Source organism: Xenopus laevis, chromosome 3S, assembly GCF_017654675.1.
Source record: "Xenopus laevis strain J_2021 chromosome 3S, Xenopus_laevis_v10.1, whole genome shotgun sequence".
NCBI classification, from domain to species: domain Eukaryota; kingdom Metazoa; phylum Chordata; class Amphibia; order Anura; family Pipidae; genus Xenopus; species Xenopus laevis.
Window position 1 is genome coordinate 61,024,212 of NC_054376.1, and position 24,538 is coordinate 61,048,749.

The 24,538-nt window shown below is 39.2% G+C and overlaps 1 protein-coding gene across 7 annotated transcripts in view; it reads left to right on the forward strand.

Annotated features, from left to right (window-relative positions):
* Positions 1 to 24,538, forward strand: part of LOC108712992 (unconventional myosin-IXa) — a 76,252-nt gene continuing 51,714 nt past the window's right edge. For 4 of the 7 annotated variants that reach the window (XM_018255608.2, XM_041588368.1, XM_018255609.2 and 1 more), the window contains exons 1-3: positions 356 to 845; positions 20,146 to 21,051; positions 23,989 to 24,083. In XM_018255608.2, coding sequence (XP_018111097.1) covers positions 20,206 to 21,051; positions 23,989 to 24,083 — 941 coding nt within the window. In that variant the 5' untranslated portion in view covers positions 356 to 845; positions 20,146 to 20,205. Of the gene's footprint in view, positions 318 to 354; positions 846 to 20,145; positions 21,052 to 23,988; positions 24,084 to 24,538 lie in introns of those variants that run through there. The other 3 variants (XM_041588369.1, XM_041588370.1, XM_018255607.2) reach the window with 2 other exon arrangements.

The following is a 24,538-nucleotide window of genomic DNA, read 5'->3' on the forward strand; positions in this document are numbered from 1 at the left end:
AGAGGACAAAAGGGAAGGATATCAAAATAAGGTGCGAACACAAGAGCAAAATAGAACAGGGTTCCCAGACCCCCCAGTGCCATTACTATTTGTTTCTTGCCATATGACACACCATAAGACTAGAGGCTAGATCTGTGCATTGGGAGGTTAATTGTGGCAGCTGCTGTGAAATCCTTGAGGCCTCGGCTTCCCATTTGCCGCATTTCTCTTCCTGGAAAGAGGAGCGTCTGTGTGTGCGCGCCCAGTGGATGTGGCAGTGCAGAAGGCTGGCTTTTGGGTACCTTGCCAGTCTCACATCCTACTCTAATATATACATGGTGAGCCCTCTCAATGCCCAGCCTGTCTCTCCCCAGCAGTTCTGTCTCTTTCCGTAGTAAATCTCTGTCTTTCTCTCCTTTGAACACGCCTGTCTGGGCAGCTCCCTCCCCCCGCCTGTCTCTCTCCACCCTGCAGTCACATCCTGCAGTCTCTGCCTCTCCATCTGCTGTCTTGTGGGCTCTCTTCCTGCTTGGGAATTAAAGCGATCTATAGGGATCTGTCCGGCCCGGCCCGTGCGTGCTGTCATTGCCCCGAGCCAGAACTGTACATCGCCATATCTCTCCGCTGCTGCCTCGCCGGACTTATCAAACTGAATTCCGATTTCCTGCCTTCATTTCTCCCTCTTTCAGCTTCAAGGCCTAAATGTGACTGTCCCGGGTTTCTGTCCGTGTTCTTTTCTGGATCTTTAGCAAGAGCTGTGTCTTGGACCTTCATGCCGATCCTTGGGCGCTGAGCTGTCTCTTGCGGTCTCTGGATGTCTCTCATTGTTGTCAGAAGGCCTGTAATTGCCGGGGGCCAATATACGGGTAAGTGGCACCTGGGAGCCCAATAGTACACTTCCTAGTCCAACCTGCGGCCCTACAACCTCTCTAGAACTAAAATCCTTCCTGTCGGCTCTATGGGGATGCTGGGAGTTTTAGTCCAAAACAAGTGGGGGCTGCTGGCAGACACCCTGCATGTAAGCACAAACTGAGCTCAACTTGTTAGGGAAGTGGGGTGCAGCCATACTGTGGCCCTGTATTACTGTCCAGACTGGTGCCCATAATAATAATCAGTCCTTCATAATCCAGTTTATGTATCCCTACCTCATACTCCCTGCTGTGTCTGTTATTATAGGGATATTGGGCTCACTTCCACCAAATCTAACAATCTAATTGAGTTTAATAATGAGTTATGCAGCTCACTCATTCCTTCCCATCATCCTTCTCTGAGACCATGTTTCTTTATATTATATACAGGCCAGTATGAGTAACCCCTGACTTCCAGCTATTGTTTAACTGTGGTTGGCATAAACCAAGGAGACAGCTGGGAGTTGTAGTCCAACCACCGCTGGACATGCCATATTGGTTCACACTATTTATTACTTAAGACCAGATGCCATCTTCTCCCTCCCCACACCTACTATATTCCGACAGCTGCGAAACAACCACTGTGACCTGTTGTCTGTCATTCATGGCACACTAGGGGCTTGCAGGGCATTAAGTAATGAGTAATGATGCTGTCAGTATTCTCGGTATTTGCGGTATGTCTGTAAGTATTTTGGATATGTGAGATACTGTGAGAATGGAACAAAAGTGAATGTGTGGATAAAACCCCCATAAAAATCATCATGCGATCATGCTCATCCATTTAATGCTGGAATAACTCTAGTTTCCGCATAACTCCAAGCATTGCTGAGTCTTATGTTGCCTATATAAATACCTTTAACCAATCTGAATATCTCTATAGAAAATCTGATGTATGTGCTGTCACTCAAGAACACCCATTGCAGTGTATAGATTCTCAGTTGGAGGTGCTCTTTCAAACTTGCTTTATACGCCCTCTATTCACTAACTGCTCTATGGCCATATATTCGAATGCTTTTAACATTCTTTGCTGTAATGTTTCTACCTTGCCTCTTATCTCTTTTACAACTGTGTCTGTTTTGGTCCAGTAGCTCTTTGAAGGTTATTTCTCTAACAACCTACTGCTACTTTACATAGGAGTGGACAATATGCTAAATAGTTAACAGCCAACTAGTCTATTCTGGTAGCTGGACACGATGTAGGAAGAGCCGGGTAAATGGTGTATGTCCGTGAACCTTGCTCCTTTGTGTAACATTGTGTGTGTGTGTGTGTGTGTGTGTGTAGTTCCTGGTACTGTATTATTATTAATACACATAAAAAGATCTTCATGGAAATTGGGATAGGAGATTGTCCAGTAATTATTTTATCCTGCCAACTTGCCTACATAGCTATAAACAGGGGAGTTACCTTAACCATGCTTGCCTCTTTGGCATCAGTGCAGGTCAGGGGGGTGGTATCACTATTGCAGCTTGACCAATCTCACGTTCTGTATTAGGAGATACAAATTACTGTTGTAAAAAACAGAAAAGTTTTTGTTAGCAGAGCAGCTTTTTGCTGCCCCTGGTAACCTGTTGCACACTGCTGGCTGGTCAAGGACTTCGTCTTTCCTAACATAAACTGTATATCCACTAAGCTACAATTTCTGTTGAGCCATTCAATTATTCCACATCAGTTCTCATACAGTATATATATATATATGTATATATATATATATATATATATATATATATATATATATATAATAATCCGAAAAAGTAGAGGTGCACACTGGGATTTGAAAAACAGTTAAAACTTCAGCTTTATTATAAGTTACATTAAAAAGGAACTGGTCGACGTTTCGGTCTCTGTCTAAGACCTTTTTCAAGACCCTTGAAAAAGGTCTTAGACAGAGACCGAAACGTCGACCAGTTCCTTTTTAATGTAACTTATAATAAAGCTGAAGTTTTAACTGTTTTTCAAATCCCAGTGTGCACCTCTACTTTTTCGGATTATTGGATACTACAGCCACAGTAGGTAGCACCTGGGTCTATATTGTACTTGTGAACGGAGTGCGCTGGATTTTTTGGATTTTATATATATATATATATATATATATATATATCTCGATGTATCTTGTTATTATAGAGTATTATCAAATGTATGCATCATTCTATCCATCTACTGTATGTGTATCTATGATCTAAATTACAAATTTTTGATTACCAAGGAAGCTTGGGATTGATTAATTTGCTTTTTCCTTCTGACCTTGGACACTTCACTCAGTCTTCCCTCTCTTCAAGCCCCAAGTTAGATTGTTATCTCTTTGGTGCAGGAAATCCTGGAACCTGAATATCTCTGTGTATTATTGCTGTATATAATTAACAGTACAGTCAAGGTCAGACTGGGCTGGTGGGACACTGGGAAAAACCCTGGTGGGCCACGGCTCTTTTGGGCCTCGCTGCCCCAGATCAGGGCCCTGCACTCCTTCTCCTAACCCAGCGCTCTTCTAACCCAGATGGCAGCACTTGCCCACCGTAAAAAGTTACATGTGGGGCCTGTAGGTGTCAGCATAGTGTAGACTTTGCAGCTGGGGGGCCAGGGGGAAGGTGTGGGGGACCTCTGAGGCTGCAGGCCCGATGAGCCCTTGGCCCCCCTGTCCAACGCTGAGTACAGTATATAATGTAATGTACATCTTGTTGATCAGAATATTTATGTATACAGGAGTCCACCAGTGCATTCCATAACCTGAAGAAGTCATGGAACCTATTGGTGACTATGTGGCTTTTGCAAATACTTTTCTTGATTTCTCTTTGTGCTCTTGTTTTTTGGAGCAAATAAATGCACTAGTTGACAGAAGAAAATAGGAGTTGAATGTTTGCAACTATACAGGACTGTACATTTTATGTCCTAGCTTTACACAACAAACTATAATAATCTCATTATATTACAAACAGGTCTTTTAGAAATATACATTTTGCTCAGTACTATGTAAGGGTGATGATAAATGCATTTCTGCTGTCAGTTAATGCTTTTGTCAGACTCATGATATTCCAGATGATTGTTAAAAATGTATATTACTTCTTAAAAGAAAGAAGCAGCAGAGTTTACAAGCCCAAAAATGAGAGTAGCCATGTTAATATTCTTCCCCAGGCTTTTTGCTTAAAGCTGGATATACAACAGACTACTTTGCTTTTGTGTTGCTGATGCTCCAAGCAGTGTGTACAATGTAGTACATGCTGTGGATATACATTGATATGAGGTCTGTGGAATGTTACTGTATGTCAAAAGTTTGTATGTATTTTTATCCAGTACTGTGGGGCTGTGCTGTTAGCTGCGTCGTATAACTGCGCTGCATGTTTCGCTTTGCATTCTTCTACATTGTGGTATGCTTGTCTGCTTTGCCAAATGGACAGCTGTATGGTTTTTGTGATGAATTTATCATTTTCATATGCATGTGGAGAATAAAGCTTGGCCTGAAAAAGCACTGGGGGCAGAAGTGCCTTGAATTCTATCATCTGTTATATGAGTTTGGAGAACTATCTTACTGTGACATCAAATAGCACCTAGCATAATATAATAGAATCTAATTGCTACCCAAATATTTCCCTTGGGGAATCAAAATGAGCCAGCCTTTTGTATTCAGATCCATTAAATGTGTCTGTAAAGGAGGTGGTCAGGGGTTAAATAGAGCCTGTTTCTTGCACAAAGCCCTTTTCATGTTGTGGGACGATGACATTTTCACATGACGGGATATCCCGGACAGTGAGAGGGAGAGAGAGGGAGTGCATACTCCTTCCTTGTTATATGCATTGTGCAGCTAATTGCATTATCTTTGGGGTAAGCACCCTTCTGCGGTATTGGTATCTCCTGCCAATGTTTCATCCCTTGGTTAAGTGTTATACAGGGAGGGACCCCTACACATGCTGTTGAATTGTTTCTCCCCAGTAGTTGTCGTTTAGCAGCATCTAGAGGACCACAGCCTGTGCCTGGTGCGGCTACTGGCATTGTATCATATGACATTTACAGCACTTACCATAACAAGAACTATAATTGCCATGGCCTACATGGTATGCATCTTGTCTCTATGACAAACAGTCTTTTGTTTATTATTATCTCAGTTTATTTACAAAGAACCATTTCAGAGCAATAGGTAAAAGAACCGTGTAATGAGTAAAAAAAAAAAAAAAAAGGATTTTTTTAAGGAAGCAAGGAATTTATTACCTGAGACTTGGGAGCTTCAGGCATGGTCGTATAAATAGATTATAGGCTGGAAATAAAATAACTGGGGCAAGGTAGGAATGAGCTAGAATACAAGAGGCACCGTTTATAATGTTAGCACAGAATGTGTTGTTTAGGTTACAGGGCCACAGGGCAGTTTCTGAATGGGGCCCAGGGCAGTTTCTAAGGGGGAAGGACTTTTGCTTTGGCCTTTGCCAAAGTAAAAGTGGCAGTTGCTTGGCTAGAAAATGTTCTTGGCATGAGTATTAATACACTGTATAATAAGTGATAGATTCCCTTTTGTATTGACATCAAGGATATACATCCTGTAGCACTGCAGATAATGAACTAGTACTCTCAGTTCAACAACTGAAGACTCCCAGGGGTGATGGGAGTTGTAGCTCAGAAACAAGTGCTGCAGCTTGCCATCCCTGGTTAATTATTTCAGTTATGTGACGTTGGGGACCTCAGGACCCTCCTCTATAAATTTGTATATGCGTGAGTGAGCACTTCACAGATTAGAAGTTGGGGGGAATTTGAAGTACAGGTAGTTGGGGACATGTCTAGAATTGTTGGTTTAAGTGAAAGTAGCAGAAGGATAGAGAAAAGATGATGATTTGAAGGAATGACAGCTGCATAGGGCATGTTCACAAATATCACTGTTAAACCTGCAAAGCTGCTTACTGGGTTAATAACATTTTATATTTGATGATTTGTGGGATTAGCAAAGGGTCTGAAAATTGAATAGTAGTAAGGTCAGCCATCGTAACACTAAACACTAAAGAAGAGTTTGTGAAGCACAAGCCCAATCTGTTATGAATTTACACTTTAACCTATTTAAAATCTAAGATGATGATGAATCTTTTGGGGCAATGAATAACCTGCTATTTTTTTAATGCAAAACTAGAGCTAACCTGAAAGGGCCTTTTGCTATGTTTTTGCCAGTAAGAGAGAAAAACATAGTTGACAACTTTTTATCTTTTATTCCTCTGCACTTTACAGAGAATGTACCTCATTAGTCCCTACCCCAGTGAAGCTTACAATCTAAGGTACTCATTACATACACATTATGGTCAGTTTTATTAGACTGCAACATATGGCTGTTTAGTCCTGCATATAAACACATTTAGAGAAACCGCTGATCTGTTCCTTTTTGTTTCTGTACTGTCACTGTGTCTGCCTGGAGTGGATTTTGGGCTGAAAATGCATACTCTTGCATTTCCATCCAGCGCGGATGCAAAAATGAGGCAGTGTGATCTGATCAGCTGTTTCTCCAACTCTGTTCATATGCAGGTGGAGAAACAGTCACAGGTGGGAGCAGTCTCTAACCTCAAAACTTCAGAGTACCCCAAGGAGACCAATGCACATTTAGAAATAAGCTCCTTGCAGAAAGTGCCCTGGCAGAAATCACTTTGGACCCCAGTTCCAAGGCAGTGTGCCACTATGATTTAAAGCATAAGAATGGAGCAAGAGCTGACCTGGTACATGTTTGTCTCTATGAACCTATCCAAGGTTAAAAAAAAAAAAAAAATACAAAATCATTATACAAAATTTGCTACAGTTCTGTGCATTTTCTTTTTCGTGCTTGTATTGTTTACTTCATGTCTCCATAAAAAATCAGATTTTGAAGTGTTATGATTTTAATCTTGGTCAGACACACCAAATGGCGTGTCCATGATTTGATATCTGGATAGAAGGAGAGCTGTGACAGGGTATAGATTAATATATAGATAATAGAAAAATGTAGCTGATGCCAGACATTAGATGTAGATCAGGAACTGGTCCTAAAATAATCACAGGCTACACAAAGGTAGATTGTGTACCAAGATTGTTCTTTTCTGTAATGGTTAAAACCCTAGATCATAGGTCTCTTGTGCTGCTCTGCATACACCTCCCTTTTATTTCAGATATATTGTTCTCTGAGTGAGTTTTCAGTATACATCATGTCATCCTTTCATATTTGTAATTGTGTCATTATACATGTCACCGGGTCACATCCATATCTGTGTAATTTATTTTCCTGAAATATGGTACAGACCTTTGCCATAAACAGCCTGTTAAATGTTTCAGTCTAAATGTCACTGTACCCCTATTGACATTACCAAGCATGGGCAAGAAGTGACCTATCTGACCTCCAAAATCTATCACTGACAATCAGTGTGGCAGCTGCATCAGCCCATTCTGTTCGCTTTGTTATATACATGCAGATCTTTGGGATGCATAGCTCCTTTGTTTTAGCCTGTGTTGGGTGCAATGCTTCTTGGTTGAGTCAGGTCCCTTCCTTGTGTCACTCTGGTTGGGTGGGTCACATTCTCTGTGCCATGTGTCAGTTCCTCCTGTCACTGGAATCTCTTTGTAAGGGGACAGACTGTCTGGCTTTGTTTTAATTTTGTGAAGTAACCATCTCTATTTAATGACATGTGTAATGAACACACTGGTTTATCACAACTTGTCTGGAATAGCTCCTGCAAGAACCACAAAAATCTTTTTTTCACTCTGTAACATTCCTTACACTACATCACAGTAACTCAATATACTCAACTCCAATATACTGGCATTCTCTTTGTGACACTTCTTCTTCTGCAGTCTGCACCCCTTTCCTATCCCCATTTAATTTTCATTCTCCATACCCACCATTAGCTTTACATATTACCACTTTGTATATATTCATAAATCTCACGGATAACATTCCTTTTCACAACCTCCATCTTTCTCTTGTTTTATGAATGAGTAACCCATTAAGGGGGTTAGCACAGATTTTACTCTCAAGATATCTTTAACTCTGTAATACCTAATTCACCCTAGACCCCATCTGCATTATAGCACAGCATGTCTTAAATTACTTAAATGGTATAATATATTTATGTAAAGGGGATAATAACTGATTACCATACCGCATCAATTATGTTTGTCCTGCTCACTATTTTCAAAGCTGTCATGATTTCTTATTGTAGGGAAGGGTTGTCCAACTGAAGGCCCAAGTGCCAGACATGAAGCCCTACAAGGGCTTACTGTTAGTGTGATATAAATTTATCATGTTCTAGCCCCTGACCAGCATAATATATATAGTGTAAGAACAGATAATCAGAACTAATTGCAGGTATAAGATCATGTAATATTGTTCTATTTTTAAAAACCAGTGACAGTTCAAGGGACAAGTAGTCAAATCCAGGGGCTGTCCTTATAGTTGGGATCCTTGGAAACCATGCAGTAAATAATTCAGCTGTTTGGGTATTCTGATAGCTAAAGTTCATACCAACAGGAGGATAGGATGAACGCAAGGCTGTCTGACCCCGTTTTGTGTACTTATAAAAAAGAGGTTTCACATACTGAACAAAACAAGGTTTAAGCCACGTATCCCCACCTTCAGATTTTACTGTGTTTCTTTCTGTATATTACATACTTTCTGTACATGTATGAAAGATAAGAAATGCAAAAGGCCAGAGTGATAGCAAATATCTGCATGCAAGTGAGATGTGATGTTACTGTACAGTACACTAGGGTACACTACAGGAAGAATTTGATGGTGGATAATTCTGACATGGGAGGTGTTTTCTAATATCTGAAATATTTGAAAGACTCCGTCATACTTCACGCAACTACGCAAGATGTTATTTTGTGGCGAATACCTGTATTTGTCAAAATTCAAAACTTTGTCTCGGAAATGAATGCAGGCATATTTTCGCTAGAGAAAATTCGTCAGTGTGAAAGTTTATTAGCGAATTTTCCATATTGCTACATTCTTCCTAGTGAAAGTTTTTTAACCTTGTTAACTACACTTGCATCAATTCAAATATGGAGGCTACATAAAGGTCATATGTAAGTATTTATTAGTGATGTTGTTGTAATTGCTGGAAGTGGCCACTTATCAAAAATGTCCAATGAAGCAAAATAAAGCCAATAGGGATCCTAGACATGAGCCTACCCTAAAACAAAAGTGGCATGAGCTTCAAATGGTTAAAAAACTTAAACGTTATAATTTGTAAACATAATTATATGAAAAATATAATATATAAATATAATATATAAAATATATGAAAAAAAGCCAGCTTTTTTCTTTTTTTTAATTTACTTTTTTGGAGTACAGGATATGATGTCAGTGACATAATAATGTTGGGGCTGTAGCTTCATCTTATTATTTCTCCAGTCAGAACCTGATGAAATAGACTTTGGCTAAAAGGGTGACATAAAGAAAAGTTCACACTCCGCTAAATTTATGGGCTTTTTCTCTAGTGAACTTTTAGCCTTTTAATAAGTTGCCGATGTCCCTGCAAATTGTCATTTTGGTGAATTTTCGTTAAAAAAAACTTGTTTTGCTGTTTAGTAAATTTGTCCCATGGAGAGAACATACAAGGGCTCATTTACACTTTCTGATGCAGTTGTGAACTTGCACTTTCCCTGTGGTGAGTTGCATCTAAATATGCTCTTTGCACTTCCCTATATTTGCGCTTGGTGTAGTTCGTCCTGCCTTCTGTTCTGAACTAAGTACTGCTGCATGTAGCCAGTCAGCCTGTAAAAATAATTGCTGCAACTGTGTCTCATTTGCCATATAGTGCATGGGCAGTTGCTCCCATATTTTCAAATCTGTCTGAGTTGCGCCAAATGCAACATAATTGCAGCAGATTCCACGCCACATTGCACCTGAAATTACAATGGAATTCTGGGGGAAAACATTTTTCTGTGCATTGTGGGAAAAAATGGCAATTGAGCTTGAAATTGTACTTTACTCACTGTATCAGGATAAGTGAATGCACAATGCAGACCCCTTGCAGGCAACCAATAATATGTTAATTAATTATTTTTATTCTTACCCCTTTATTTTGTTGTACACATATGTATGCCTTTAGACTTTAAGGGGAAGTAAAGTAAAAATAAAATCTTGCATGATGCAAAAGAATTTCATTCTAAGAGCTTTCCTATATACATTATTATAAATTTGAAAGCCGTATGTTTTTTTTTCCTTTTTGCAATGATCATTCTGTCTCTTATAACAATGTAGCAGATGTCAGCCTTGCATTCCTCTTCACAGTTATCAGCTAGATTCTGCAACATCGTGTAAACATCAGAATCGTTAGGCAGAAAATAGAAAGGGACAGACAGATGCTGTTTTCAGTATCCGCTGTATTTGCAAACCTCTGAAAATGTTTTTTTGTACATTGGAAAGTTGTTTAGAATTACAACTTCAATCATTAGGCAAAATCTAACATTTAAAATATGAAACATGGTAACTTCTGATACAATTTGCCAACAACTTTCCTTTTGAAAATTAAATTGTAGCCCTGGAATCTCTTATTGCAGTTAAAGGAGAAGGAAAGCTAACAAAGCAGTTTATTGACAATAGATTAGCAAGTTATAACACTATATTTATTCTCCAGAATGCTTTACCATACCTGAGTAAACAACTCCAGAAGCTGTCTGTTTGTTTAACATAGTAGCTGCAATATTAGCTTGGTGTGACATCACTTTCTTCCTGAGTCTCTCCCTGCTCACTCATAGCTCTGGGCTCATATTACAGCAGAGAGGGGAGGGGGAAAAGAGAGAGGAGCAAACTGAGCATGCTCAAGCCCTAGCCCTGGAGGTTTATGCTGAAAACAGGAAGTCTGATACAGAAGCCCATGTGTAGACAATAGAAAGAAAAAAAATGCAGTGTTTCTTTTGACAGAGGACTCAGAGCAGCATTACGTTGAAGGTTTACTGGTGTATTTATGTAAACCTTTCTGATAAAGCTTACTTAATTTGAGCCTTTCCTTCTCCTTTAAAAGAATAAACAGAGAACTGATAACAAAACAATGTAGCAGGCCGAGCAGAGATAATATTTAATGAGGACTAGGCCCGCTGACGTTCGTCACCTCCGTTTTATTCAATCAAATTGTCATCATCGGGACCAGAGCAATATCATATCTCCTACGCCTTCTCAGTGTTTCTCAACCGATGTGGTGTGGTTGGGTAGCATGTCGCCCCCTAAAATCCTGCCGCCCTAGGCCCGAGCCTTGGTGGCCTCTCAATAAATCCAGGCCTGTATGTAATGTAAGTTTATAGGTTCCTGGTAGTAGAAGAGTAAATGTTATCTTTACTCGTTCTCTTGGGAGAAGAGGAGTTAGTATAGTGCTTAGTGCTGGCAGATGATTTACATTGTCATGAAGCCAGCATACGTAAGAGTGTTATAATTGGGATGATGAGGCCTGAGATTGCTCTGCTTAATGGAATGCCATTTGGCAGAGCTCTGGGATGAGAGTGGTTAATGCTCTTGTTTCCTTCTGCAATTTCCGTGTATTGTCCAGTGTGGAGAGGACAGGGTTAATTATTAGAGGTATGTGGACTGGGCGAGGCCAGTGCAGGATGTTCAGAGAATGACCAGTGTGTGTTAGTACTAGTAGTATCTCTATTTATATACACACGTATTATTACATACTTGCTTTAATTTGTCAGCCTTCAGCAAGCAACTGTGTGTCATTTTCTGTGTGTGTGTATGTATGTATTTATATATATATATATATATATATATATATATATATATATATAGGATCCTTGAGAAAGGTACTAACAAGGACCGAAACGTTGGAGATTTATGCAACAGAAATAAATTAGAATTTTTTATATGGGAGTGCTGGTTCTCTTGAATATTACATTATTTTTATACTAAGCGTGCACCCCGGCTTTATAAGCCGCAACAGTGTGTGTGTGCCTTGGAGTGCGGATACTCACTGGACTGTGAGAGATAGATAGATAGATATATATATATATATATATACACACATACACACACTCATTGTTTATTTATACAGTTCTGGTATTTTCCGCAGTTCTGTAGGGAAGTAATACTTGTCTCTATAAATATACACTTTAAGAACTAATTGGTTATTCTAAAGTTATGCCATTCATAGAAGCCCTTCTGTAAAAAGTCGCATTGTAGCGCATGAGTATATTTGTTTGTGTGTCTGCAGATATGTTCTAAATTTTACAGACACCTACGCTAAAGATGTTCAAACCAAGTTTTTCACATTATCACTCTTCTCATGTTACCATAAATTGCCTGGGGTATATACCTTATTGTTGTGTGTGACCATTTTAAAGTAATAGCTTAGGCCAGAGGTGTCCAAAAGGTAGATCTACCAGTAGACATTTAGCAGGGGATCAGTAGATTTCAAGACACTGTCAACAAACAGTGTTATTAAATTACCCTTCTTTCACTGAGATATTTATTCTGCGCTGGCTAAAATGAAAAATAGTCCACGCTAATCAAACGTGGCGATTAGTTTTCCGAATCTGGCCGAAGTTGCTTCATGAGGAAAATTTGGCCGACTTCGGAAAACGAATCGCCGCGTGTGATTAGCGCAGGCGATTTTTCATTTTAGCCAGCGCAGAGTGAGGGAAGGTGTTCGGGGATATTGGTCGCCGCAAAGACGAGGCGATTAGTCGTCAGGTGATTAAATCTCCCCGAAACGCTCAGTGTGACCTTACCCTTATAATAGACCTCACATAATCTTAGAACCACACAGATACTGCGTCTTTCAGGAACGATACTCAAATGAACTCTCATGGGTGAATGAACATTGCTCCAAAATGTTTAACCCCAGGACAACAAAAAGGGAACTAATAAAGGTATCAACATCCACTGTTAAGATAGTACTTAATTGCCATGGCCTGCAAGACTGTTGTGCGAAGAAGAAGAAGAAGATTCTAGCCCAGCAAAAAAAAGCAGCACTAAAGATTGCAGATAAGTACATGCATGTCAGAACCATAAATCTGACTGAATTACACCAGTTCTGTGTTCTGGAATAGGCAAAAATTCCAGCACAATTCTAGAGTGATTATGCATTTTTGTGTTGAAATCTCTACTGTGTGCCTGCATTTGGGCCAACACAATTGCTCCAGGTGCAGTCACAGGAGAAGGCTTTTTGGGGCAACCTTCACGCTGTTTACCTGCATGCAAGGGGAAGCTCTAATGTTCAGTACAGATAATCGGAGCTGTGGAAGGAAGTGGTTCTGCTTCTCTTTCAGTTTGCAGAAAAAAAACACAGACTGAGAGCAGCAGTGCCAAAGCTCAATTTACCCTAAACCTTTGTATGCTGTTTGCGGATATCGGCCTGTGGAGAAACACAGGTTGAGAATCCACACCCTAGCTGATCCTCTATTCCTGCCTGCACCTGGATGCATTGTCTCCGCTCAGGCAGATGTGGCAGATACGCAGTTGCGCTGAAATGCAACATTTTGCATTTTACGCCAAAACCTGCCTTCCTAAAATAGGAGAGCAGAGCAGCCAGACGGCGGATTCTCCACCTGGTCAATCCGTATTGTCTGGCCCTAGTCTAAGGGTTTAATTCAAACTAAGCAATTAACAAAATTAAGCCAGTAAATATTAACAAAGTATGATAGTATCAGAAATGACTATTTTTTTTTATATACTTTTAAAATTACTTCATAAAAATTAAGCAGACACAGGAATTGTGCGTATATAGTGTATAGACACAAACTGAAACTTCAGAATAAAGTGAAAAAAACCCCAAAATGTAGTTGTCTATAAGTCCCAATGTGCATCTATGTACTATAGTTATATATATATTTGTGTGTGTGTATGTATAAATCTCCACCACAGCATTGTGCAATTTATGAAGTAGTAATTGAGTGGGTATTTATAGACACAGCTTATTTATTAAAAGGATCTGTTTAAAGTTTCAGCATTTACCCAGCTGTTTTGTATGTTAATGTCTGCTGCTGTTAATGTCTATAAATTATTGTTTATTTATTAGCTTCGTTAATTTCCCATAGCACATAACAATATGAGAACTTGGGGGATAAATCATGTTAACAGACAGAACAAGTGTTCTATAATAAGATTAGCTGTAGTTTAACAAAATATAATTCAATTGCATTAAATAATAAGTAAGTAAAAAACCTACAGTAATATTAACTAATACACTGTAACTGTTGTAAACGTCAGTCCTTTTTTGTGCCTGTAACAACATATAGAAATATGTTTAACAAGTCCTGAGAGTGCGGTCTTTGACAATATCGCATGTGTATGTGTATGTATATATATGTGTATATATATGTATATATATATGTATATATATGTATATATATATATATATATATATATATATATATATATATATATATATATATATATATATATATATATATATATATATATACTGGGTCAGATCGTTACTTAGTGAGCTAAATAGGGTAGTGGCATTAAATAATAGTAAAAAAAATAAATAAATTTACTGTCAGAGTTTGTGTGTGTATAACATAGTTCTAGATAAGTTTAAACTTCTGCTTTACTATACACCATCCCCCACCCATATTTTTCTCCCCCCCCCACACACACACACTTCCTCCTACACATATTTTGGGGGTGCCCTCAATCCTCCCTAGGCAATGGGATCTGTCCAACTGCCAGCTTCATTCCTCCCTGCTATGCTTACCAGGTATTAACAACAAGGTCATAGGTCTGTTCTTAAAACCTTTAACTTAAAACCTTTTCACCGCCTGCAGCCCAGTACACCTGTAAGTACATCAATGTCTACAAGCATGAACAGATAGAATCCTGCACATTATTTATAGTTCCTGACATAAGTAGTAGCATATGGTGCTACTAAAGATCTGGGAATACACATCTAGATCTTACCTGTAGCCTATCAGGTATTCATATAGAATGTATAGGTATGACATCCATTATCGGGAAACCCATTATCCAAAAAGCTCTGAATTATGGAAAGGCAAGCTATTTAAAAAAAAAAAATTATTTCCCCTTTCTCTGTAATAATAAAACAGTACCTGGAACTTGATCACAACTAGATATAATTCATTTTTATTTGAGGCAAAACAATCCTATTGGATTTAATAAATGTTTAAATGATGGAGACCCAAATTACAGAAAGACTCCTTATTCTAGGTTCTATTCCTAGGTTCTATACCTTTAGCCCACCTGCCATTATGGTGTATATTCCACTATGGATAATGAAGTGGAAAGACAGCCAGAAGGCACTCCTAAAAGCAAGTTGCCCCTTTAATGTGAATACGAAAAAGCACACCGGCACACAGGATTTGAAGCTGCAGGGCGAGCCCTTGCAATTTTTTAATGCAGTGCAGGTGCAACGTTTCGGGGTCACGCCCCTTTGTCATGCTTGACAAAGGGGCGTGACCCCGAAACGTTGCACCTGCACTGCATTAAAAAATTGCAAGGGCTCGCCCTGCAGCTTCAAATCCTGTGTGCCGGTGTGCTTTTTCGTATCTACTTTAGAGGTTTGCCGATTCCTCCATCACCGGGCACCAGGTACTACCATGTTGGACGGGTGTCGTGGGTGTGCGATTTCCTCTACAGCTACCTGAACCCTTTAATGTGAACCCTTTACAATAAGCCTTCTTAAAACCAAAGGTATTCACATTCCTCGTGCTACACACATAGGACTGCACATACAAAAAATGATAGGCTTTACACCTTCAGGTGTAGGAGGGTATGACAAAGGAGATGCCATCCATTTGTTACTAACTCAACCTCATGCATCTCCAGAAAGGCATCAGGAGGCTATTTGTAGTTCTTAGCTGGTAAAACGCTAATAGGTCTGGACCCTTGTCACAAACCATTCCATTTTCTCATACATCACAAAGGTAAAAAGAAATGTGGTTAAATGTTATAGTTATTAAAAGAAGGCAGTCATTGCTTCTGCACTATACTTTCTGTTCTGCAAGACAACACCCTGCTCCTGCTATACTGTATTTTAATATATTACCCTGGCAGCCTATAAAAGTAGCATTGCAAGGCAAACACATTTAAATTAAACCAGTTTGAAATGCACACCTTCTTATTAGAGGTAAATGCTTTTAAAGATCACTTACTTGTGCTGCCTCAAGGCATCTCTGATTCACTTTGGTTGTACAGGTATGGGAGCTGTTATCCAGAATGCTCAGGACTGGGCTTTTCTGGATAAGAGGTCTTTCCATAGTATGGATCTCCATACCTTAAGTCTACTAAAAATTAATTCAAACATTAATTCAAGCCAATAGGATTGGTTTGCCTCCAATAAGGATTAATAATATTATAGTTGGAAGCAAGCACAAGGTCCGGTTTTACTATTACAGAGAAAAAAGTAAATAATTTTTTAAAAATTGACTTAATTCATTAAAATTGAGTCTATGAGAGATAGCTTTCTGGATAACGGGTTTCCGGATAACAGATACCTGTACCACATCTGTTATCCAGAATGCTTGGAACCTGTGGTTTCCTGATCTTTCCATACATGATCAAACCTTTAGTCTGCTAAATATAATTTAAATATTAAATAAACCCAAATGGAATGTTTGCAACCTGTACCTCCACAAATGCCCTTGTAGCTCTCCAATTGATTTTTCTGCTGATTGGCTGAGCTTAGGGACTGAAGCACAATATACTGAATATATATATATATATAATGTTACAATATAAGGCTGATTAGTAATTAATTCAGATTACTGGAATATAGCAGCTCAAAAAACAGCACAATTTGCATCAGAATTTAATAATCGGCATCAGACTGGGGGGCCCAGGGCCCACCAGGACTACTACCTCAGGGACCCCCCCAGGCCCCTGCTACAGCCACAAAGCCCCCTCCAGCTCCCATGCTCGAGCTGCATTCCACGGCCCCCCCCTAGGTAGGGAGGTCAGCTTCATCAGGGAGTGGGTCTGGGCCGGGGACCACCGTGTTTTTTCCCGGTGTCCCGCCAGCCCTGTCCAACTTTGATCAGCACTGTAGCATCAGCTTATTTGACAGGCAAACCTCACTTTCTGCTTTAATGATTTGCAACAACCCCTAAATTTCTCAACATAATCTCAGATTGGAAACTCCTGTGACCACTTTGAAGTCCTGGATCACTGGATTACTACTATGGAATTGCTGATTTTTTATACCTGGTTCAATACCAAAATACCGAAATAAAATATAGCATTTCTAGTCATATTAATTAAAGTGTTTAGTTCTCCTTTTACGATTATTACAAGTGTGCTACAAAATACAGATAGTGTTTCTCAAAACTGAAAGAAATAAACATAGATTCACAGTATAAGTTTGGATTACTACCATTTATTGTTTTTTTTTCCGTTAAGTAAATATCTGAGTACATAGTCACTTTGTGCACAGAACATCCTTTTCTCTATAATTGTTTACATGAATGAGATGGAACTGCTGTGCTCCTTGCCTCTGCTGGGACTCTCTTCGCTGACATCAAGAGAACATCATCATCTGCTTGTCAATAAAAGAGCTGTTAATCCGATGTCTGCAGAGTGGTTCTGCCAAGGCAAGCATTATTGCAATCTCCAGTCCAAAATATAAATGAAATTTTCCAACAAGGGATTGTCATTTATGCTTATTTATATTATGTTAAAAATGTGCATAACCAGTTACTGCCAAAATACAGACATACATGATTCCTCAGATTGGAAGGGAAACCATAAAATTCTGACTCACACAGGCCATTTGCCAACACCACCCCACCCTTTAGTTGATCATTCAACTACTCCCTCACCTTGTTCCAGCTGAAGTGATGGATTTTGGGACTTGAAGTGCCTCTGCTTTCCAGTTTATATTCCTTTGTGTAAATTGGGGCTATGCCTCCTGTCCATCTCCTCTTCCACTTCAGTATGGATTATGGCCTGCCTCCTCATTCCTCAGTTACTAAACTGGTTGAGAACAGTCCTCCTGCTCAATGTAAAGGTGTGGCCATACATAAAATTATAAAAAGTGCTCAATTACTCAATTCAGACCAAGTGTGCATTATTAATGTGTGCATGGGGCCCTCGCTGTGCCTGCAAAATTTTTATCCGTCCAAGTGTTGGCTAGAAATCTATTGGGCAGGTTGAAAATCCTATCAAGCAGGGACTGTATCAGCACTGGTTTGTTATGCTCACCAAATGAGTGAATCTCTTTAAGCTATGGATGGTGCACAGCTTCTCTGAACTGCAAAAAAAAAAATTAAGTCCCAGAATCCATCAATTCAACAAAGAGCAAGGTGATGGAGGGCTTTGCTATCATAAGGAGGGGGATGGAAATGGTTTCAGTCAAAGGCATACATCATGGTTTTTCTGTCAGTTATGGATGTCAGCATGTAATTGTAAGGAAGAAAGTTAAAAATATAGGATTTTTTCTAGAAAAGGGGGTGTTTTTCTTGTTTAAAATGGATAATTGCTTTATTTTTCTCTTTAAGGTACCAAATAAAATGTAATGAAATATGAAAGGGGTGAGCTGAGCAAGAAAAAAAATTCTTACAGCTTTACTTGAAACTGGCTCGTGTTTATGCCATAGAGCAATATAGCTATATTAGGAAAGCATTTGGATGCTTGTTCCCCTCACACAGACCCAAGCAATAATGTTTATTTTTAACTTTAAACTGAACCTGTAAGTCACCTTTTCGAAAATTAAATAAATCACCACTTTTCTCAGGACAGCCTGGGTATAAGCTCAAGTCAGTCACTAGTTCCTTAGATTTGTCTGAAAACAGTAAAATGTGTTTCACTGTAGTGTAAAAAGCTATTTGTACAAACCTGCAGATTTGCCAGATCTCTAGCATACATATTCAGTTTGTAGGAGAGCACAGCCTCTAATTTGTCAAAACCCATTTGTGCAACAAATGTCTACTGCTGATAACACACTAGTTGCTATTAGTGACAGGACAGCCCAAGTAGTCTGTGCAAGAAGGAAAACCAACTGTTATCTGGCAGGCACTTTCTTTACATTTGAAATTGCCATGATTTATTCAAAGTGTTTAGAAAATCTACAGTTCTAGAGGTCTCAAATTCAGTATGGTAAATGTGTATACAGTTTGGTCTATAAATATTTAGACACTTATAAAGTTATTGTTATTTCAGCTTTTTACAACTTTTTAGCTTTGAGTTGCATTTATATAATGAGTGGAGGCTGCCAACTTTAAATTAAGGGTACACATCCAAATTGATTGAATGGTCTGGGAATTACAGCACTTTTTATATATGCAGTAACTGTTGGAAACAATATGAGCTCCATACTAAGTGCTGTTAGTGCAAGTAAATCAGACTTTCATTAGGCCAATCAAACAAGATCAAAGCCAACTAGAAGACAGCAGAAATGTTGGAAGTGGCAAAATCAACAATTTGGTACATTTTTAAAAAGTAGGAACACACTGGTGAGCTGAGCAAAATCAAAATGTCCTTTGTGAAACATGGTGGAGGCAGTGTTTTATTATAGACATATTTATTGATGATGTGACTGTTGATAATTAGCAGGATGAATTTTGAAGTGTATACTGTTTGCTCAGGTTCCGGTAAAGAACTCCAGAACTGATAAGACTCTCGTTATAGTACAGATGAACTATGACCCAAAATATACTTTGAAGGCGAAGAAGTGGAATATTCTTTAAGGGCCAATTTATCCACCTGACCTTAACCCAACTTCACATGCATTGGACTTGCTGAACTAAAATAACAAATGAACAAGGGCAATCAGAGACAGCTGCAGTTAAGGCCTGGCAAAGTATTACCAGGGGGGAAACCCAGCATTTGTTTATGTGCGTGGGGTGGCTTGTAATGGCTGTAATTTTCATAAAGGTCCATATGATGTGTTTGTTAAACCCCTGGGATTAAAGCTGACCATTTCCTTCAATCAATTCACAATTGCTTCATTTCAAATCCACTCTGGTGGCAAACAGAGCCAAAATTATGAAAATCGTGTCAGTGTCCAAATATTTTATGTACCTAACTGTATATATGTCAATATATGTATATTGCTTGGGCCAAAGTTACACATTTCTAAATTTCAACCTAAATAATCTTCAGATTGAGCTTTGCTTTGGTCCTCCTGTTTGAGAAATTCTAATCTAAACAAGATTTATTTCTCCAATTTTAAGTAATTTTATGCAGCTGTATATATACAACTTGTATAGGTCATATGCCGGAAATTTTAACAGTATTCCTTTCCTTCTTTCCCCTGTTGCTTGTAAGTGCCTAATATTTTTTATTGTTATTTATTTTAAAATGTGTTTATTAGTAAATGTATATGTATTTTGATAATATTGTAGAATTGCACTAATTCTCTGTCATTTTTTTCAACAGGTGTCCCCTATCTAACAAAAGATTGCCTTCGCTCCTTCTGATGGGACACGGAGTGCCGCCATGTCCGAGGTGGGTGGTGGCGGCGGGCGGCGCCGCCTGCTGGACGAAGAGTTCACGCTGCAGGTATACCCTGGCAGCATCGCACAAGATGTCATTTATTGGCCGGTTCCCGCCCGCCGGCACACAACAGCTGCAGATGTCATCGATACCATTATTACAGCACTGCGCTTGGACCGGGCTAAATGCTATGTGTTGGCGGAAGTCAAAGAGTTTGGGGGAGAAGAATGGATTCTTAACCCTTCTGACTGTCCTGTTCAGCGAATGATGCTGTGGCCTAGGCTGGCATTAGAGGCCAGAGGATCTGGGGAAGACTACCGATTCCTCTTGAGAGAGAAGAATATGGATGGCTCTATCCATTATGGAAGCCTCCAGTCTTGGTTGCGAGTGACAGAGGAGCGCAGGCGCATGGTGAAAATGGGTTTTCTTCCTCAGCAGCAGGGACCAGAGTGTGAGGATCTTTGTGGTCTACCAGATCTTAGTGAGAGGGCATTGCTTGAAACACTCCGAACACGTTTCCGCCAGGAAAAAATTTACACCTATGTGGGGACCATCTTGGTGGCTGTGAACCCATTCCGCTTTCTGCCCATATACAACCCCAAGTATGTGAAAATGTATGACAACAGGAGGCTGGGAGATCGAGAACCTCACATCTATGCAGTGGCTGATGCTGCTTACCATGCTATGCTGCGCCGACAGCGTAACCAGTGTATTGTTATATCTGGGGAGACTGGCTCTGGCAAGACCCAAAGTACTAATTTTCTTATCCACCATTTGACTGCACTAAGCCAGAAGGGATATGCAAGTGGAGTGGAGCAGATCATACTTGGGGCTGGGCCAGTATTAGAGGTGAGTATTTTAGTGCTTGAGTGTTAAAAGGAGTGATATAAGGGTGTGATGGTGGTGATCAAAGAGTTATCTGTATGGACAGTGAACTTAACATATCTATTAAAAGAATTATTCGTTTTCAGATTTTCAGAAACATTGCGTGTCATTGATTTTCAACTTTAGTTTTTGAAGTCTAGTAAAGCGCTCATGTGGTGATGGAGGACACAAAATAGTGATTCCTAGATGTTTTCATTTGGCAAACAGTCTCACCAAGATACGGTTAATGCAGATTATTTGTGCTAATGTATTATCATGATCTGTATTAAACATCATATTACTTTTTTTTAATATATGAATTGCATTTTTAATTTTTATTTATTTACAGTTAAAATGTTGAACTATCATAGACACACCAAGCTAACCCCCCCCCCCCATATGTGCACCTTATCCGAACTGTCATTTCTGGTATCTACATGCTTAGGTGCATTTAACAGAAAATAGTGTCATTGGATCAGTACATTTGGCCTACAGGGTGTTCATAAAGCAGGGAATCTTACAAGACCAACAATAAAGTGCAGCTAAATTCCTGGCTAAACCTTTTTTTTATTTTAATGTTCATATAAAATACAGGGCTGCTTATGTTAGATCCTCATAAAACTTGCCTTCGTTATCATCTGGTGGGGCCCCTTCCCTTTTAGGAATTCAGCATCCACACACTATTTTGTCTTGGGTTACAGGGTACTCCTCATTTTGTCAGAATGGGAATTTTAAAGGGATCCTGTCATCGGAAAACATGTTATTTTCAAAACGCATCAGTTAATAGTGCTACTTCAGCAGAATTCTGCACTGAAATCCATTTCTCAAAAGAGCAAACAGATTTTTTTATATTCAATTTTGAAATCTGACATGGGGCTAGACATTTTGTCAATTTCCCAGCTGCCCCTGGTCATGTGACTTGTGCCTGCACTTTAGGAGAGAAATGCTTTCTGGCAGGCTGCTGTTTTTCCTTCTCAATGTAACTGAATGTGTCTCAGTGGGACATGGGTTTTTACTATTGAGTACTGTTCTTAGATGTACCAGGCAGCTGTTATCTTGTGTTAGGGAGCCGTTATCTGGTTACCTTCCCATTGTTCTTTTGTTTGGCTGCTGGGGGGGAAAGGGAGGGGGTGATATCACTCCAACTTGCAGTACCGCAGTAAAGAGTGATTGAAGTTTATCAGAGCACAGGTCACATGACTTGGGGCAGCTGGGAAATTGACAATATGTCTAGCCCCATGTCGGATTTCAAAATTGAATATAAAAAAATCTGTTTGCTCTTTTGAGAAATGGATTTCAGTGCAGAATTCTGCTGGAGCAGCACTATTAACTGATTCATTTTGAAACATTTTTTTTTTCCCATGACAGTATCCCTTTAAGGTTAGTGGCATAAGGCTGACAGAAATGGCCTTATGTTCATAATCAGAAAACTCTAGAAAGACAAAATCCCAAGGCAGATGACGGCGCACAGTTAGGTTAAACTGAGTGCCAATGACTTTACCAAAAAGCATTTAGATGAGTCACACTGATGATTTATTGGTAACCGATTAACTGGCAAAGGAAGGTACAGTAGATCAGAGCATGCAAACAAATAGAAATGCCACTCTGCTTACTACTTTTGAAAAACTGCTCTGAACCACTCAAACATACATCATTTCTTTATAAAGTTTACCTTACTAAATCTAGACTATACAGAATATTTCCAGATTCTAATTAACTATGTTGGAGATGAAACTCTGAATAAGGCACTCTACTACTGTTAAACCATACTGGGATAAATACTTAAATTTTTGTCTAATTAAGCAGGAAGATAAATGCAGATTTTCCAATAATGTACTGTAGGTACATCATGAATGCAGCTAAAGTATTATTTCACAAATATTGGAAATCACAACATATACCTTAGGTGATCCCTACCAAATGGCTTTTGAGCAATATGTTTCTTGCCAACCACTTGAATGTTGGTCCTAGTGGCATACAAACCAGGTGTACTGCCAGACAGAGCCTCCTGTAGGCTGCCAGTCCGCATAACAAATAGGGAACTATTCAGCTAAATGGATCACATAATGTTTACTATTTTTAATGGAGGGAATGAAATTAAGAGTTATTTGGTATAAGATAACGGGTTATAGAAATATAATTGCCAAATTGTGATTAGTAGGAGATATAACTACAAGCATTGCATCAAGGGGCAGATTTACAAAATTCGAGTGAAGAATTCGAATGTAAAAAACTTCGAATTTCGAAGTATTTTTTGGGTACTTCGACCATCGAATTGGTTAAATTCGATCGAATTCGAACGATTCGAACGATTCGAAGTAAAAATCGTTCGACTATTCGACCATTCGATAATCGAAGTACTGTCTCTTTAAAAAATACTTCGACCACCTACTTCGGTAGATAAAACCTACCGAAGTCAATGTTAGCCTATGGGGAAGGTCCCCATAGGCTTGCCTGTGATTTTTTGATCGAAGGATTTTCCTTCGATTGTTGGATTAAAATCCTTCGAATCGTTCGATTCGAAGGATTTAATCGTTCGATCGAACGAAAAATCCTTCGATCGATCGATCGCAGGATTTGCGCAAAATCGTTCGACTTCGATATTCGAAGTCGAACGATTTTAGTTCCCAGTCGAATATCGAGGGTTAATTAACCCTCGATATTCGACTCTTGATGAATCGGCCCCCAAATGTTGTTTTGTGTTTCTCTTGATTAAATTCTTGTACTGTTTTATTTTCTTGTAAAATCTGGACTGCCTTTAATATGCATGAGGCTTAGTTATAACCAGATAAATGGAATGTGATGGAAAATGTGATGTTTGTTTTATATCTGGTTGATGGGTAAGAAATGTTTTTCCTAGTCTTTGCTCATTTGACATGCACTGGTTCTCTACAATTTTCTTGTTTGATCTATATGTATTAGGCTTTTGGCAATGCCAAAACATCTCAGAACAATAATTCCAGCCGCTTTGGAAAATTCATCCAGGTCAACTATCATGAAACAGGGACAGTGCGTGGGTAAGTTACAAGTACCTCTGTGTATGGTGTTTGTTGCACTCTGCTGCAATTGCATACATCTGTTTCGGTCCACATTCATTTTCATTAATGCACATTCACTTTCACATGTTTCCTTGTATAAGTGTGTTCCACATTGTTTGTTTGAGAATTTTGTGTGTGCATCTCATGTATGTGCTTCATTGTCATAGATTTAACACTTCTTTCATGTTCTGCAGCACATGGCTCTCTGTTATATAATGTAATAAGAGGTGCAGAGGTGTAATCACCTGTTGCAACTAATCATCAGGTAACATTTACTGCATCGCCCCCTGTGCTGACATCTGCCCTCTGCCATGCCTGCACCTAAAATCACTGTGTTGTCATATGTTTTGGCACTAAAATCTGCTGCATGTGCCGGGCTGGCACAGTGGTTCTGGGTGCAGGCAAGTTAAAAAGCTGCTGCCAGTGTAAAGGCT